Raw genomic sequence first — 19242 nt, forward strand, 5'->3', positions numbered from 1 at the left:
GAGTGGCAAGAGTCAGTGTGACTCTCTGCAGAAGTTCTTGGCAGAGGAGCTGAAATGAAGGTCATAAATGTTGGAATAAGTCCCGGATGTGGGTTTGTAGTACGTATGGTATGGTACGTTGGTGGGAAAATGATCTATTTGTTTCAAGAAAGATTCTTAAATGAGTAAGCAACTGGCTGGCTAGAATACAGCTACAGTTCTATAAAAATACAAGTCACAGGGTGTCTTGGCTACTATGATATTCTAAACAAAGAAGATACATTGTGACTGAATTATGAAAAAGCATAGATCAAACAATCCCCTCAGATTACAATGCCAGCATCTTAATGTGTGAATTACCATAATTGTTAAACATCTCAAATACTACTTTTCGGAAACACAGTGTTTAGGAACAATGGTGATTCCAGCTGTTGAATATTTCTATGGCATAAGAAAAAGGATCACAGGATCCCCTTATCAGCATCTACTCTTCCCTGCCTACTCCAGCACACACTGCAGGCCTGAAAGGAAGGCAAAGCAGAACTAACCCCCGGCTGCCAAATTAGCTCCCAGGGAAAGCTTGTTAGGGCATGCAGAATACAGCACTTCTGAGCCTGCTGTACTTTATGCAGTGGACTGGAAGAAATGAGGCACAAAAGGCAGCTTTAGAGAATTTCTGCTTCCCGCCTTCCACACACTGCTGTACACAGTTCAGATATAGCCAGGAGCTGGGACAAAATGTTTGGTGGGGCTATATCATACTCCATCGGACAGCTGGAATCATTTTATGTTGCTATTCTAATTTGAGACAGAAGTTGTGTCTGGTTTTCTTTTCATATTTAATCTTTTAGCTAAGACTTAGCTTTCCCTTTTCCAAAAGCTCATTTAGAATGCAGTTTATTCCATACTTAATTTTCCTTGTAGTTCATCTAGTTGTATTTTTAATAGCTGAACTCTGCTTTGTTATACGTCCTCTATACATTTATATCATGATTGCCAACTGATTTGGCCCTTAGTTTCTTAAAGACCATGTAAGAAGGGAGACTTTTCTTGGAATGCAAATGCATGAATTTTAATCAAAGTCGGGGAAGAAGCTTTGTACTTGTTCTACGTGAAAGCCCAGGAATTTTAGAACTGAAACCTCCCCCACTATGGTTTCTAGCATCAGCAATGTTCAACTGCATTCTATGAATATTATTTGTTGAGTAAGAGAAATGCATGATAGCAACACTTTTCAAGATGGCAAGAAAAAGAAATAAGGTACCTTAAGGACAATTTCCTTGAGAGCTAGGTAGGACAATTACATTCTAATTCCTACTTCTATATAAGAAACATAGTTGAACAAACTCCTAATGATTAGCCCTTTAGTTCTTCCTGTTTGGCAAAGCTTTCTCAGTTCAGCTTCTCAGGACAGAGGAGGAGACTGTATTCAAAGTACACTTCACAAAATATTTTTCTAACTGCCCCTTCATGGAGCATGAAAAGTAGATGCTCACTTGCTCATCCTTTTCAATATTGTATTATTGGCTCCTGGAATATAGTTGTGTAGTGTGTGAAGGGAGCAAGAGAAGTTTATTTTATCTGGCAGTGTTTCTTCATGTCCTTTGAAAAGCAATTTTTTCTTAAGCATTGAACATATTGATTTTCGGGACTGTTAAGTCAAGAGCAACCTCTGGTTCTCAGCAACTCTGAAAACCCAGCCATGGGCATCTCACTTTTGCTACCTTTTTCAGAAAGAAGGCTCAACTAAAAGTGCAGAAACTATAATTCTTAACCTTGCAGCTATCTTCTCATACTTTTCTCTGCAGGGCTTTCATTCTCTCCCTCTAGGCACTCTTTTCATCTCTCCAATATCATCACTTTTCTCCACACATATGTTCTTTCCCTCCAGTTCTTAGTCTCCACCATTCCCTCCTCACTCTCATTTTCTATCTGATGGTTTCCAAAAAGCTGCCTGTTCTCCAAGTTATCCCTATGCCTACAGCTTGTGCCTTTTCTTCCTACTCCTAGTCAGTCCTCTCTCTTCTCAGTCCACAAGGGACCCCTGCCCTCCCTGTCTTGGGTAAAGATACTTGGTAAACAGAATTCACATTGAACAGCTGAGTAACCAATTGTTCAGTACCACCTCTCAACCTAGTAGTGCCATTCAATAAAATATCTACACTTGTAAGAAGTACAGTAAAGACTTTATGACAAATGTGCTATGAATTGAGAAGCTTGCCACTGCAAGCATATTTATATAAAATCATGTGGTGTACAGCTGTTGTTTGCTGGCAACACACTTAGAACGGCTGGAGTATCCCATGATTAAATTGAATTATATTGTTCTTCCTAGCTTAGAGAAGGTTTTTTCTTTCTTTTTAAAAAAATTGCCATCCTTCTTCAGAGTTGTCATGTGTACTTACAAGAATTTATTTGGTATAAACAATTTTTTCCACTAAACCACATCCACTCCTATATTAACTGGCAGACAGCATTACTGGGTTTTGTTAGAAAATGCAAAAGAAATGGCCTTCCTGCTATAAGCAGAGAAATATATGTGCAGTGAGGAACTCTGATTCTGAATTCTCAGGGACTGGAATAAACTCGGTAGGACTATCTGCTGTGTCACGCTAATAGGCTCTCCACAGGCTCGACCACCCTTGTAGCAGGAGTGTGGCACAACCCAGAGCTCTGCATTCTTTTCCATCAAAACAGTTTTTAAAAAGGCAAGGGCCAAGGTTTGCAAAGGTAACCAGTGGCTTAAAGGCAGCAGCCAAGCCAGGCAGTGTAAGAAACCAAGTCCACTTTGAGAATCTCCCAAAGGTGGGTAAAGCTGAAGCCCCTCTTTTCCCTCAAGCCACTTAGACTAGGACTAAATTTAGGATAAATGACAAGCTGTATTTCTGTGCTTTGGCTGAATATCTAAATCCATTTAACTGTTGAAAGTTGAATGGTTATGCAATCCTCTAAATTCGAAGAGTATCTCATAGATTATTAGCAAGTTATGGCCTTGTAAACTACACAGCTGCAGTAGTCAATGACTGCTAACAATTTTTTTAAAAAGCACTGTCTTACATAAAAATACTCAAAGGCCTCATTCGCTGTAACAGTGATTCATTTGTGCAACAGCATTCAGGGTGCTGTTACCTTCTGCAGAGATCTTTTTATTTCACTGTTTGGCCCAGTGAATCCAGCATCTCCCTATCTTGAATCTGAGAGTCTTACAAGAGTAAGAACGGGTACATGCAGCTGCCTTTGGCTACTTTGCATGAATGTCTTGGTACCACTTACAAGTTGATCAAACTGGAACAGCCTTTAGCCCGTGATAGCTAAGATAAATTGCATTAACTGCCATGCCAATTTTTTTTTTTTAAATTAATACCATGATAATAAATCCATACATTTGAGGATAAAAAAAAGAGGGATATTAAACATGATGGTGAATGAAAATAAAATGTTAATAAAAATTAATCAGACTGCTATTTCAGTAAATTGGATAGAAACATTAAACTGATATATTCATTAAATTTAAGGGATATCCACTCCAAATCCTCATTCAATTCACTGAGATTACACAAATAAGCATGCACAAACTTAGCTAAGAGTTCAAGGAGAAGACAAGGAGAGAAATACATTCAACCTCAGAAAGCATGACTATGAGGTCAGCAGCAGGTTTGTTTTTTTTTTTTCATTTTGATACAGCTGTCTTCTTTGGCTGGATGAGGAGAAAGGAAATAACTTCTCACCAGACACAAACTGCAGTACAGTCTTTGGCAAAGACAGTCTTCATACAAAGCCTGCATTACTGCACACTGCTGCTTATAAAGAAAACTGATGACATTTCTTCCTCAGCAGCGTAAAGTAGTATGTAGAAAGAGAAGAGGTTTGTGAAATGAGTGAAGAGTTGAAGACTTGATATTAAGACATACGAGGACATGCTGGAAAAACATTAAATAGGCTCTCTCTCTCAGTGTTCTCTGTTTTTTCACCAATTTTAATCACACTCTGCTTCAGAATGTTCTCAGCCAAGCCAGTTGACTGACTGCATGTATAGTCCCAGCTCATAAAAAGAATGAAGTAAAATATGCTAGCTTAAACCACTGCAGTTGCAAACGTTTTTTTTTAACATCTACAATGGCATACGAGCACAACCTTTAAAATAGTAGCACAACCACAGCAGATGCTTGAAGGCCTATGGTTAAAAAAGACCTCTACAGTAGAACAAGTGGGTTTGGGAATTCTTCTATTGAAGAATAATTAACTATTCGGTAGTCCATTTCTGATCAAAAAAAAGCATATCTTTTCTTCTGCCCCATCACTGGAAGTGTTCAAGATCAGGATGGATGGAGCTTTGAGCAACCTGGTCTAGTGGGAGGTGTCCCTGCCCATGGCAGGGGGTTGGAACTCTATGATCTTTAATGTCCCTTCCAACTCTAACCATTCTACAATTCTCTTTTACCAATAATTCCTAAACAGAATATTATGGCATTTAGAGAATTCCATTTTATAAGTGAATTAACTGTAATTGTTTAACATGCATAGTAGAGGCATATTCATTTCAGCTTAAGTTAACCTGTGAATTTCCTAAAATTCCAGGAAAGTGCCTCTTCTAAGATGAATAGTAACCTATTTGCAAAACCCTATTCCTTCTGAAGCTACTTAAAATTCAAAATAAAATAATCAGTCTTCAGATTTTACCTGGTATCCTTTTCCACAAATATGCTTACCTCTTTAGTCTCAGTGTCTAGCTTTCTGAGGCTTCAGTAAACCAATTCTAGCCTTTATAGATTTGGATGGTTTTATTATCTCAGATAGTACAAGAGGATCTCTGTCCATTGGCTGCTACTGAGTTGGCAGATTTTAATTTAAGTGAACTATCTGCCCTCAAAATAAATGGCCTGATAGCTTTCCTCAGACCTTGTTCTCAAGCCTTTTCATTGATGCTTCCTTACTGCTTTCTTGTTCATGATGAGAGCACTCACACAGATACACTCCCTCTGAATTTTTTCTGACATGACTACAAATTCCCATTAGATATCCAAGCTAGTTTATTTTCCATCTTCTGGTTCTTTCATGAGTATAAAGGTTGTTCCATCCAAGGGCCATAAAGAAGACAAAGGATTATATCAAATAATTTTTCAACAAAAGTCTATAGAAAACTTTTTAAAACCTGATTTTTGAAAGTTACTCTAGTCTTCCAGCAGAATTCAAAACTTTAAAATACATTTCAGAAAAACAAAAGAAAAGCTAGAATTTTTAGAATTTGATGGCATTTTCTCACCTTTGAATTTGATCTGCTGGAATGGAAAATAAGAAAAGCTGACAGCTAGCTGCTTATTCCTCTCAGAGATAAAATTACAGGAGAAAGAAAAAAACCCAACCAAATTCCATTTACGTCTAGTTTTGATGTATTTGTGGATTATGAGAGGGAGTAATTGGGCCAAAGAGTAGGGTCAAAAGAAGCATGTGAAAGAGCTTTCCTGAGTTCAGTGAGATCATATTAGAGGTCAAGCTGGTCACAGGTTTTAAATCCACATGATTTAGTCTATGACAAGATAGTCCTGAGGCCTAAGGAAGAACATCACACTGGAAAAAATGTGCTCTACATAGGAATGACACAAGACTAATTCAATAGTAAAGCCAAAACTTGGCAAATTTAGTCTGAAGTCTGAAAAAGCAAATTTGGTCTTTCAAGTCTGAAAAAGAATTTTCCATATCACTACAAAAGTTCCCTCCATTGTGGAAAATTTTATGATTAAGTGAACCATCAATGGTGAACCAAAAGCACAAAAGAATGGAGTCTTCATACAAATTGTTCTAAAGTGAAATCTCCAGATGTGACCACCAGGAAAAGTATACTTTTTTAGTAGCTAGTAAAACATGATAACTCATATTTCCAGACACATCCAAAACTACCTGTAGCCAATTCTGACTAAAGTGGTGGTTTTAGTGCTAAAATGTATTACTATCTGAGAGACACACAAGCAAACGTCCTTACTGGTAACATTAAATATGTCTCCCTTCAAACAGGTCAGCAGAAAATCAATATGAAATTTACAGTGGCTCCCATGCAAATCTACTGTGAAAGAGATTTCCAGATCTCTACTATTCATTTAGCTTTCTCCAGCTGCCAAGTAATGCACTTATGGTCAGTTATTATCTGACCTAAATGTGCCACAATACAATAATACCTGAAACTAATGTTATTTGAAATATAGCTGTACTTCTAAACATAAAATCACTTATAAATTAATGCAAAATATATATATTCTATTAATTAACAAATTGAATTAATATCTTCCACACACGTAAATTAGATATTTTACTGATAAACAGACCACAAGGTAAACTTCTGTGGTAATCAAGAGACGTTAATGCTTACTACATCACAATTTTTAATTACTGTGCCTTCAGTGACAAGAGGTTTCTGGAGAACGTGCACTATCACAAAATCAGAGAATAATTCAATTTGCAGGGACTTCAGGAAATCTTATCATCCAAACCTACTCAAAGTAAGGTGAACAATGAACTCAGACCAGGTTGCTGAGGAATTCTTCCATTATAGTCTAGTTTTGGTTTGTGTTTTTTAGCTCTTGAAGTAATCTCTCAATATATCAAATGGGTGCTCACATCAATCTCTCCTATATTTAAATATAGGAGATATAAATATATATATATAATATATATATATAAATATATATCCTTTATAGACAAAAAGAATGGAACAGATAGGCCACATTTAATCCAATTCAAATTATATTTTTTATTATTTTTCATGAAATGACCTACATTGGCTTACTGAGCATGTGTTTTTATATGTGTATATTCCAGACAGGTAGTCTTCTGAGGACTTCAGGAAATCATCTCATCCAACCTTCTACTCAAAATAACATCAGTCCTGAACGCAGATCAGGTTGCTCAGGGCTCATTCTATTAAAGTGTGGTTCAGGGTGTTTGTTTTTTCTCTCTTTAAGCTACCTCTCAGTATATCAGTGGGGTGTTAGCGATGCATACTGATTTCAAAGTCGTGATTCTGTCATGAAAAAATAACTTCCAGTACAGTATATTGGCTCAGAGCTTGGACATTCTTTTCTTCTCTTTTTTTTTTTTTTTTTAAGCAACTACCAATGAGGACAATATGCTAGGGTGTACTTAGATGGTTTTGCACACAGCGTTCACCCAGCTTGTACAAAGATGAAACCAACACTCAACTATCCAAAAGTCACCAAAAAAACAGCAGATGACAATTGTGTTACCGTTTGCCTTTATCCTACTTCAAAAACATTTCACAGAGAGATCATTTATTGTCCCCATATTTGGAAGATAAGACTCCTACTGTATTTTAACTGAGATTGACTCAAATGTGTTATAGTTAATAGTTATAATAGTTAAACACTAAAATGTCCCTTAATGTGTATTCCCTAAAATAGATAGAAATTCAATTACTATTTTTTGTAAGATTACCACTTTTCCCTACATAGGTTTTGAACAATGAGAGAAAACCAGGAAGTTACAAGGAGTAGCTAAAACTGAGAAATCATCTTGAGAATAAACCTAAGATAAATGCAAAGCTTCTGTCTTATTCCCCTTCTCCAGCTTTTATAGCAACCATTTTATAAATCATTCCGGAATACCATATGATGAAAGCAACAATGCCCCCCATAAGTAAAAAAATCACTATTATTCCCATCCAGGGTTTTCCCCTCTTTTCTGGAAGAACATTTATGCGAGTGAGAGTTATAATAATGGTTGGAAGAAACTATCTCATGGACAGGTGCTGGGCAAGCCACCACTGAACTGGAGTGCTGCCAGTACACCTCACCCTTGGCTGGATCTTTCCGCGGCAGAAAGCTTAGCCATAACGTTCGAATTTCACTCATCAGCCACTTCCTTTTTTTCACCCCTTACTCCTTCCCCTGCCAGTCTTTCCCTTCAAATGCAATGGGGCTTTGTGCAGAAGTTATTTAGAACCCAGTATAATTCTTAACTGTATTAATTCAAACTTTGGATGAAACAAGAATAGTGTCAATCTTAAAACCCTAACTAGTGGTAGCAGTAGATATCAAAATCTTCCAGTGTTGGAAACTCTGGCTGCCTAATAGAAAGTCTTTCTTTCGAGCCATGGGATTATTATTTTCTGATTCATTTGTGATTTTCTTCTTTTCCACTCTACAAGCTCACCATCGCACTTAGCTTCGCCTCCTAGTGTCTTCTTCTAGTGCCTTTGAATGTAACTTCATGCTTAATCCTATATTGGAAAGCCCAGGGTTGGTTGTTTGGGGATTTTTTTGTTTGGTTTGGGGTGTTGTTTTTTTTTTTCCTTTTTTGTTCTGCAACTCCCCCAGAAATACTTATTTAGAAAATATTTCAGAGTGTTTGTTATACAGAATGACTTGGTTAACAGATTTACATTTCAGCTGTAATCCTTCAAAGGAGCAGTTTCTGCACATTCGTTGCTTTTTAGTAAAGTGTTCCTGATAACATCAGTTTCAAAACCTTCCCTCAGAACCATATCTATGGAGAAATTTGTCAGGTGGTTCAAAATTCTCAGCTTTTGCTTCTCAGGAAAGACCTCTTCAAGAAAAGAGTTTCTGGTCCTTAAACTTCAGATTTGGTCCTTAACTATAATACTAAATTGACAGTGTGATATTTCATAAAGTTCGTTATTAAAGGCTTTGTGCCCCAAGACACATTTTCAGAGTTGGACCAGTCTGGCTTGAATCCACAGCAGATGTTTATTTCATACCATTTACAGATTCTGACCCCTGATCAACAGATGATTTGCCTGAATTCAGTTACTTCAAAGTCTTGGTTCATAGTACTATGGCAAAGGACCTTCTAGACTTTTAACAACTAAACTGTAATAAGACATTTTCCACCAAAATGCATTCCAACAGCTGGACCACAGATCAAGATGCTGCAAGACTACAGTCGGCAATATTCTTCAGTATATAACATCTTTTTTGCACAACTGAATTCAGTGCTAAACCTGAAACTATTCTTAATGTGGGTGCAAAATTTAATAGACTATACCTTTGGCTGAATATAGTATTGCTGAATCCAAAGAACAGAAATACAGAATGTTCATCACAAGATAGTAACTAAGAATTTCTCACTTCAAACAACATATACACAAGGAATAAAACTTCCAGAAATTCTAAAATCACAGAAATTATAACATAAATACAATGATACTCCCACATGTAAAGAAATTAGACTTACTCCATAAATATTTTTAATAGTAGCAAGTACAACCAGTGTTGAGGAGATAGTGAAGTAAAGAGGAGCTACTGTGCATTCTTTTATATATATAGTGACCATTGTTATCTCTTTAAAGTAAGGAGAAGTGTAGAAAGAAGAAAGCTTCAATGCAGTTTCAATGCATGAAAAAAGAAGGTAAGTCTATAGGATTCAAAGCAGTATACAAAGTTTTCAAGTGATAAACTAGCTGTAGGGAAGCTCTGGTTTCAAAATAAAACTTAGAAAACAGACCCCTGTGCATATATTGCTGCATTATAATTAATCTATTACATTGAAATATAATGCCGTTAACACAGCATAGTATTAATGATCAGTAAAAAAATAGGAACAGTCATTTCCTAATGCCTAACCTCTTTGCAGTGCTTTTTATCTGTAGATAACTGAAAGGCTCAAAACACAACAGTAATAGTTTTTCAAAACGGTGTCATAAAGCTTTTTCACTATTTATTCTGCCACAGAACATTTAAATTAACATTGCTTTTTAAATTTTTTAGGCATTTGAGTAATTACGGCAGGCCTGAGCCCCTACTTATTTCTTTTAAATTCTCTAAATTAGGAGTAGTAGACTCAGGTAATTTGAGGAAGGATTTACATTTTTTCAACATTCAACACGTACAGTTTCACAATAGTTCTCATGGCATAACTCTTCTTTGTAGGCAGTTAGTCAGAGCATTTGTTTCTGTAGCATGCAGAATTTTGCATGAGTTTATAATTGACACGACAACCACGCTATAGTTGGAAGTAGATGAACAGCCTTACAGCTGCACAGCATGTTGGCAGGTAAATGGAACAGCAGTGAAAAGCAAGTTTACAGTGAAGAGTTTACATATTATAATTACTAAGAGGAAAAAAAGCAATGACTAACCTGTGGAGATGAGGGACTAAAAGCCACATTGATGACAGATTCTGTGTGTCCTCCCAGTTTATGTGAGAAAGTGCTTGAATGCATCTCATATATGTAAGCCTAAAAAATAATGATATCATATTTTCACTTTAAAGAAATATATCACATTCTAGAAGCACTAAGTTATAGTATAGGAGGACTAAAGATTCAGCCTACAGAGAAGTTAGAAAAGTTCTGGAATAGCTAAACAGATATAAAAGTCATCAACATCTTACAGTTGATTTTTATCATTCAGGATAATTTAGCAAATGCTTAAGTTAACTCAAATACAAAAAAAAAAATAAATTTAGAAAAAGTAATGCAATCTTTTCCCCTTAAATAACTAAAAATTAAATATATTTCAAATAGGGAGGTAAGAAATTGACTCTTCTTGAAAAATCTTTTTATTTCAGAATGTAACCCCTTTATTTTAAGTAGAAATATATAGAATCTAAAACCTTGGTTTCTAAATTTGAAAACTTTTATGTTTTCACTATATTAAATAAATTTTTTAAGTTTCTACATAGGTCTTTGCAGTTTTTAATTGAACAGCATAGAACTCAATAACAAATCAATAATATTACAAGTGATGTGGGTATCATCAATGAGAAAAAGCAAACTGCCTGCCTTTGTTTCTCAAAGGAAAAAAGGAAAAGTGCTTTCCAAGGAGTAAATTAAATTTAGAAACAAAATAATTATATTCTTATTCATGCAGCTTCAAATAATAAACAGTTCCAATGCAAAAATGCATTAAGAAACCAACCCAATATTCAGTGAAAGTCATAGACATACTGATACCAATAAAACAGTTGGATTGTGATATTAAATTATCATTATCTTACATAAACAAAGCAGAAAATGTTTTAAAACAAATCCTTCACATAAGAAACACTTGTGAGAGTCATGTGCTAGTAAATAGGATTGTTTTAGACTATGCCTTATCTAGTGAAAATAACAATTATTCGCAGGATATAGTCAGACAGTATGCATACAAGACATAACAGAAAAGACGCATAACATAGAAAATACACAGACTTATTTGGTACATTATAAAGAAAATATGTATCTCGAAAGAATAAATTGCAAAGCATGCAAAAAATAGTCAAAGATGATAATCCAAACTTTACAGTTTCAATAAAAAATTAGTGTGTTCCGTTGCCTTTACTAAATCTCTGCAATTCAGACTATGACTGTGGAACTCGGAGCACAGCCTAACATAAACTAAACCAAATTGTGCTTAGGCACCATTACAACAGTGTATTACTCTGTGACTTGTTGAAACTTTTTTGTTGATAGTACCTTAAAATGAGTTTTAATGATTCAGACCCAAAGCAGCTGAGCTTTCCCTAGCAGACAGCACACTGCTACAAAATACATGTCCCAAAACCTTGTGGACTCAACCGACAGTCTTCCCAATTTATGAGAAGATTCACGGACCAATGCAGGTCCTGAAAAACACTTAATGCCTCACTCAGCAAACAAATCTTATCAGCCAACTCCAAAGATTCTCTAGGCTAAACCAGCACCGAAGAAGCATTCACTGAGAGGCAAACCAAGAGGCCCACTGTAAATCTACTTAATTGCATCCAGTTTATATACCTCACATATCCTGGGTTTAGTCCAGGTGATGGAATTAAAACCACCTACTGGCATAAATGAAGTACATAAAAACAGACAGAAACATAGGCCATAACTTAGCTGCTGTGACTTATCCCACTTGGGTCATGATCAGTTCACAGGTGAACAGATAGGTAAGGGGAACCCAAACAAGATAAAAGTGATATAATGAAACAGAAGAAACCATTCTGATGTGTCTGTAGACATGAAATTATTTTCTCTGATGGAAAGTACGAGACCATATATTAGTAAATTCAGTCTGTACACAGGACTACTCAAGTACTTGTTGTTTCCATACAGAAACAATTGCTGTTTGTAAATACCTCCAGCTAGTCATAAGATTCCTCTTATTGACATAAAAATATTAAGAGAGAGTGTTGGTTATTTACTTTAGATCCTAAACAGATTACAATATTGCCAAGTAATTAGGCTTAAACGGAGAAAGTTTCACAGTTCTAATATGATAGAACCCTTCAAATTTTCCCTTATTTTTTAGGGCTACATCTATCTGTTCTTCTCGTTTGATACTGGCTCTCCATTCTTCACTCTGATGATACTATACCATGACTCAACTAGTATCAAAATTATCAGATGCTGCCATCTATGTGTTATCTCAGTACCTGTGACATTGTGCTCTTGTCATAGACAAGCTTTGTCACACTGTGTATCACCTGGCCCTACTGTCCAGACTTCCCAAAGGACTTGGTTCCAAAACCAGAGAGTGCTAGCAATGACCTTTTTACTCTGGCAAGGACAAGGCATAGAGACCACAGTCAGGTTGTACTTCACCACCACCACCATAGTGCCAGAGCAGACTACAGCAGCCATGCTCACATAATTAATGGAAATCTGCAAGTGTCAAGAAAATGAGAGATGAGATGCTGTGTAAGTCCATATTCCAGGGAGACTCCAGAGAGGAAAGGACTACACTGAGTGAGAGGAGAGCAAAAAACATTATAAGCTGCACTGCAGTCCCCAGAACAGGATGCTCCTCTATATCTAACTGAGTGAAGAAAGAGAGTATTCATGAAAACAGGAAGAATTCATTCTTACTAAACAGCCCCACAAAATCCTGTGGACCTCTTGTCAAAATGGTTCAATAGTGTCACAATACTCGATAACGCCATGACACCTGTTAGGTGTTCGTATCATGAAAGATTCAAATCCTACTCCTTGTAGCCATTGTACACATGTCCATCCCCTTTGGAACTGTGGGAATGACCAGAGCAGGATAAACACATCATGTTTCTTAACACACTAAAAAACTCTGTGAGAAATAAGAGCTTAAACAGACTAGAACTGAGTGAAGAAAATACTGTAGAGAATAAAATCAACTCTAAAATTCAGGTATTGGTATGTAGCATAAGTCCTCTGGACTCCGTACAACTGACACATGGGGAGCTAGTAAAAGAGATTTACAAAACTCCTATTGCTCCTAAAAAAAAAAAAAAAAAAAAAAAAAAAAATCATTTTTTTCCTTTCACAAGATAATTACTCTGCAATTGCAAGTTTTTGGAATGTCTGCATCGGCTCTTCTGCATATACTAAGAGGTATAGGGAGCAGACAAGACTATGCTTTCTATCACTCACCATCTGTTCTCTTCCTGACCCCAAATTGCCTAACTGGCACTTTTCTTTTCCTCTTCAAGCCTATTCTCCTCCCTCATGGAAACAGGCACAAAGAAGAGGCAAAATTAAGGACAGCAAGAGTCAAAAGCACAAAATGCTCTGAATCACAGATCTAAAATGTGTTCTAGTAATTTCTGAGCCAAGAAGAAACATGGCTCCATGTTTTAACCAAGAGAACATATTGGAGAGAGAGATAGTGAAGCTGAAAATTTTCCATCATAATCTAGTGGCTTACAGAACTTTGCCAAACTTATCCAATAAAAATTAGTTTTCCATTCCAGGTTCTTAGTTTAATTTGGAGAAGAGCATTCATTTTTGGCTTAACCTCTATGTCCCAATTCCTCTCTGTAAAATAGGTGTGATAATATTTCACTGGGTTTTTTTGAAGACAAATCCAATGTTTGTGAAACCCAGGTATTCTAGTAACTTATGCTCTCCAGCACAGTTCCTAAATCAACTATTTGGCTCATACATTTCTTTCAAAATTGCTATGAAGCAGTTGTGGAGCTTCAGTATAATCTAGCAGGTGCGTATTGAGTTGTCTAAAAAGAGGTGTTAGCTAATCACACTTCTGAACCTAAAAAGCATTCAAACTCTTACCTCCCAGCCTTCGAGAAATGCTTCTACATCCTGAGCTATATGTTAGGCTGGGATGCATTGCTCTTCTGAATCATCACATTGTGTAACAAGGTTCCTGGGGTCAGAGAAAAGTAATGACAAGCAAGTACAGATAGAAGGCCACCAGTAGCTAACCACTGAAGCATTCATCAGCATGGGAAAGACCTTTACTCTGATCTTTACTACAGAGAGTACTTTCATATTGAACAGCTGCTACAAACAGAACATGGCTAGGAACTCAACTTTCCCACTGTACTTCATTCCTACAGTTTTATTCTAACAGAACTAGTGTTAAGCTTCTTTCTGATACTGTATTTCTAGCCCAATAAATCTTACATATTTAGGTGTCATGGTTCAGCTTCAACAGAAAATGTGACTTCATCCCAGAACAGTTTATTATGTTGTGATAGCTATCATCTTCTCTTCCAATAACTGTGCTTTTAAGGAAACAATAACAAAACATAGAATCATAGAATGGTTAGAGTTGGAAGGGACCTTAGAGATCATCAAGTTCCAAACCCCCTGCCATGGGCAGGGACACCTCCCACTAGAGCAGGTTTCTCAAAGCTCCATCCAGCCTGGTCTTGAACACTTCCACTGATGGGGCATCCACAACTTCTCTGGGCAAATCAGATCAGAGTAATTTTGACATGTAACACAATAAAATGTGATTAAAAGAAAAGCATCACTATAAAAAATGTATAAAACCAGCTTCTATTTAAGTAACTAGTGACAGACATTTAAGCTAGTCATTGATAGTTAAATTCTGAGAATAAAATGTAACTTGGTGTAAGATTGAAAATAAACTTTTCAGTAAATTTATTTTTAACTTCAATAGAAAAACAAACACACACAAAAAAACCCACCACCACCACAAAAAAAAAAAAAAAAAAAAAAAAAAAAAAAAAAAAAACACCACACACCAACCCAAAGGAAATGGTATTTTAACAAAAATAACAGAAATTACGTTCAGGTATTCATAAGAAGTGGAATAACTCTAGTATAAACATTCCCCTACTGTAGTCTGCCATCATTCTAGTTTTACTACATTTCTGATGTCATTCAAATTGTTTTTCTATTCTGTACTTACTAGATCTTTTTAGCATATTCTTCTCTACCGAAAAAAAAAAAAACCAGTAAGTGAATTACAAATTATAACATAACCCTACCCACAGAAGAAATAAAAAAGTTAAAAAAGTTTAAAATATGAATTCATTGACAGAGGAAGAACAGATTTTCAGCAAACCAAATGTAATAAAAAAAGAAAGCAAAACAGTCTAGGAAGTACTCAGCAATACCAAAAATGCATATGTGCATATAATCTGTTATAGACTTTAGCCAAAGTCAATCCCTTTTTTTTATATTAAGACCAATTTCTTGTAATAAAAATACTGATTCAGTAGATATTCTTATTTCCTTTCCATTTCTATCCAAGGGTCAGCCAAAAGTAAAAATCATTTACCTATACCAATAGCTTCCAAACAAGTTTCCTGCACCCATAACCACATACTTACTTGTGTTTCCTTTCACTTGAAGCTTGAAGAAAATTTGGCGTAGTCAGTTTTCATTAACCCACAGTGTGAGAGTGTATTTAGCACCTTATATGTACATACAAGCTTGTACTTTCTTCTTTAAATTTGTGGCAAGATACAGGGAAGAAGGGTGAAGGTCCTTCCTTGAGGGGAAGAATTTGTAGCCAAATGGAAAACTACTTAATTCTACTGCATTGGTAGAGAGAGTATGCTAAATATATTGACTCTTTATCTGCAGAGTTTCACTATAAATTCTTTCCTATGTTTTTTTATACTCTGTCTTCAAAGCAAACTTGTCCCCATCTGTTCCCATTGCCCCCTAGTCCAATCTATGGCCATATGCATTAGAGTCAAACTACTTACACTCATACTCCCTTCCTGGGAAGGGAAAGAGCAGGAAAAAAATGAGAAAGAGAAGCACTGAAAGCATTACAGAAAAATTCTTGCTTCTGCTCTTGCACAGGGACCAGAAAAGCAACATCAGTTGCAAGAAAAATCCTTTGTAACTGTTGTGGCTTTAAACTAGAACTCATATTTTACAAACAGGTCACAGAAAAAAAAAAAAAAAAAGAAAAAAAAGACACTGGTGTCAAAGGTACCCAATTTGACCTTACATGAATAGAGATTTTTTTTCTTCCGAAGTTTTGCATGGATTGGCCAGTCATCCCTCTCCTGTGACATTTTTTTTCTAATATTTCAAAACAGCTAAGAAAATGGAAGCATTAAAGCCTCATGATAAATAAATAATCTTACTTACACTTCTACAAAAGCCATCTGGATTTATAAGGCATTATTCTCCATTTGCCTCCATTACTGCCATCAAATTACTGCACACTCCCACACTACATGATAGTACTTAATGCCTGAGGTACTTAATGCCTTCTTTGCCTCAGTCTTTAATAGTAAGACCAGTTTTCCTCCAGGTACCCAGTCCCCTGAGCTGGAAGACAGGAATGGGGAGCAGAATGAACCCCCCATGATCCAAGGGGAAATGGTTAGAGACCTGCTACACCACTTAGATGCACACAAGTCTATGGGGCCAGATGGGATCCAGCCAAGGATCCTGAGGGAGCTGGCAGAAGTGCTTACCAAGCCACTTTCCATTATTTATCAGCAGTCCTGGCTAACTGGGGTGGTCCCACCTGACTGGAAGATCTACAGAAAAGAGGATCCAGGGAACTACAGGCCTGTCAGTCTGACCATGGTGCCTGGGAAGATTATGGAGCAGATCATCTTGCGTGCCATCACACAGCACGTACAGGACAATCAGGTGATCAGGCCCAGACAGCACTGGTTTATGAAAAGCAGGTCTTGCTTGACTAACCTGATCTCCTTCTATGACAAGCCAACCCACTTAGGAGATGAGGGAAAGGCTGTGGATATTGTTTACCTGGACTTTAGAAAAGCCTTTGACACTGTTTCCATCAGCATTCTCCAGGAGAAACTGGCTACCCATGGCTTGGGTAGGCATACTCTTTGCTGGATGAAAAACTGGCTGAATGGCTGGGCCCAGAGAGTGGTGGTGAATGGAGTTAAATCCAGTTGGAGGGCAGTCACGAGTGGTGTTCCCCAGGGTATTGGGGCCTATTCTCTTTAATATCTTTATCAATTATCCAGATAAGGGGATTGAGTGCAGCCTCAGTAAGTTTGCAGATGACACCAAGCTGGGCAGGAGTGTTGATCTGCTTGAGGGAAGGAAACCTTTACAGAGGGATCTGGATAGGCTGGATCGATGGGCCGAAGCCAATGGTATGAGGTTCAACAAGGCCAAGTACCAGGAGCTGCACTTGGGTCACAACAACCCCATGCAGGGCTACGGGCTTGGGGAAGAGTGGCTGGAGAGCTGCCTGGCAGAAAAGGACCTGGGGGTGTTGGTTAACATCCAGCTGAATATAAGCCAGCAGTGTGCCCAGGAGGGCAAGGCCAACAGCATCCTGGCCCGTATCAGAAACAGTGTGGCCAGCAGGACTAGGGAAGTGATTGTCCCCCTGTACTCAGCACTGGTGAGGCTGCACTTCTAGTACCGTGTTCAGTTTTGGGCCCCTCACTACAAGACAGATATTGAGGTGCTGAAACATGTTCAGAGAAGGTCAACGAAGCTGGTGAAGGGTCTGGGAAACAAAGTCTTATGAGGAGCAGCTGAGAGAACTGGGGTTGTTCAGCCTGGAGAAAAGGAGACTGAGCAGAGATCTTATTGCTCTCTAAAACTATCTGAAAGGAGGCTGTAGCGAGGTGGGGGTCAGTCTCTTGTCCCAAGTAACAAGCGACAGAACAAGAGGAAATGGCCCCAAGTTGCACCAGGGGAGGTTTAGATTGGATATTAGGAAAAATGTCTTCACTGAAAGGGTTATCAAGCATTGGAACAGGCTGCCCAGGGAAGTTGAGTCACCATCCTTGGACATATTTTAAAAGACGTGTAGATGTGGTGCTAAGGGACATGGTTTAGTAGTAACTTGGCAGTGCTAGGTTAACAGTTGGAATCAATGATCTTAAATATCTCTTCCAACCATAACGATTCTATGATAAAATTGTTTGGCTTGCACTCCACCGTCCCCTGTTTACACTGGGGCACGTCTCCCACTGAACCATGTATTTTTCCTCAACCTCAAGCTGAAAAAGCACCTGAACTACTTATACTAAAATGAAAAATAACAGTCAGCCTGAAGCAGACACCCAGAATGGAAAGTTTCAGCCAAAAATATTCTCAATTATAAGCAACTGAAAACAGAATTATAGTGGAAAGTGTTTGACTACCTTGACTATAGGCATCAATGCCAAATCCACACATAATAAAACAGACTTCACAAGTATCCTAAGCACTGATTAATGCTCTTCAGTCCCAAGACATCTTATATACTTGCCACATGGTAGCACGAAAAGTCTATTCAAGCCTGTCACCAAAATGTTGAGTATAATATGCCCTCTCAGAGTCCCTTCCCCTTCTAATGCCACTTATGGAAGCTGTTTTTCTGGAAGTCACAGGAAATTGCCCACTACAGTAAGATCCCAGTTTCCATCCGAGTTCTTTCAACATAACTACAAAAGGAGTAACAGTGAAAATTTATAATGCTCTTTATTATTAAACAGTGAATATTATCAAGATAAGTCACCTTTCATGGGAATATTTTTCAAATATATCAGCATGCAGACAGTTATAGTTAACACATTTTGAAATTTCCTCATTAAAGTTTGTATAAACAGATCTAAACCATATTTCAGAATTGCCTCTGTAAACCACCCTTCTTTGAATCTTCTGATTTATATTTTTCCTGATTTTAGTTTCCATTCAATTAGCCAGTTTGAAAGCCCCACATATATGATTGTTTTTATTTGTCTGCCTGTGGAATTAATGTTGCACCAAACACTGCTGTATTTGGGTTGCGTTTAGTTTTATAACATACTTAGGTTTGGCAGGGTGCAGATTACTTGAAGATTTTGTTCTAAGAAAATTTACCTCACCTCTCATTATGAAGCAGTATGGTTGGATCACACCCACTCTGGAAATGCCTCTTTTCTGCCTGCCGCTGACTTTCTTCTCCATCAGCTGTACCAATAATTGCATTCCCTGTTTGTGTTCTGGTGTTGACTGTTGGACAGAAATACTGAACGATTCAGATGATGCAGAGGATCTTCATTCAGATTTTTAGGCATAGCAGGGAGTTTCCTTAGCTTTACAAAGGATTACCCCATCTTAATAGGCAAGCAGAAGGCAATCAACTAGTAGAAGGCAATCAACTAGTA

The 19242-nt window shown here is 37.3% G+C and overlaps 1 protein-coding gene across 1 annotated transcript in view; it reads right to left on the reverse strand.

Moving 5' to 3' along the window:
- WDR27 (WD repeat domain 27) overlaps nt 1-19242 on the reverse strand; it is an 83727-nt gene that overhangs the window by 2025 nt on the left and 62460 nt on the right. Inside the window, exon 23 of the mRNA XM_074144663.1 lies at nt 10088-10186. Coding sequence (XP_074000764.1) covers nt 10088-10186 — 99 coding nt within the window. The remainder of the gene's footprint in view (nt 1-10087; nt 10187-19242) is intronic.

Source organism: Numenius arquata, chromosome 2 (genome assembly GCF_964106895.1).
Source record: "Numenius arquata chromosome 2, bNumArq3.hap1.1, whole genome shotgun sequence".
In the NCBI taxonomy this organism is placed as follows: domain Eukaryota; kingdom Metazoa; phylum Chordata; class Aves; order Charadriiformes; family Scolopacidae; genus Numenius; species Numenius arquata.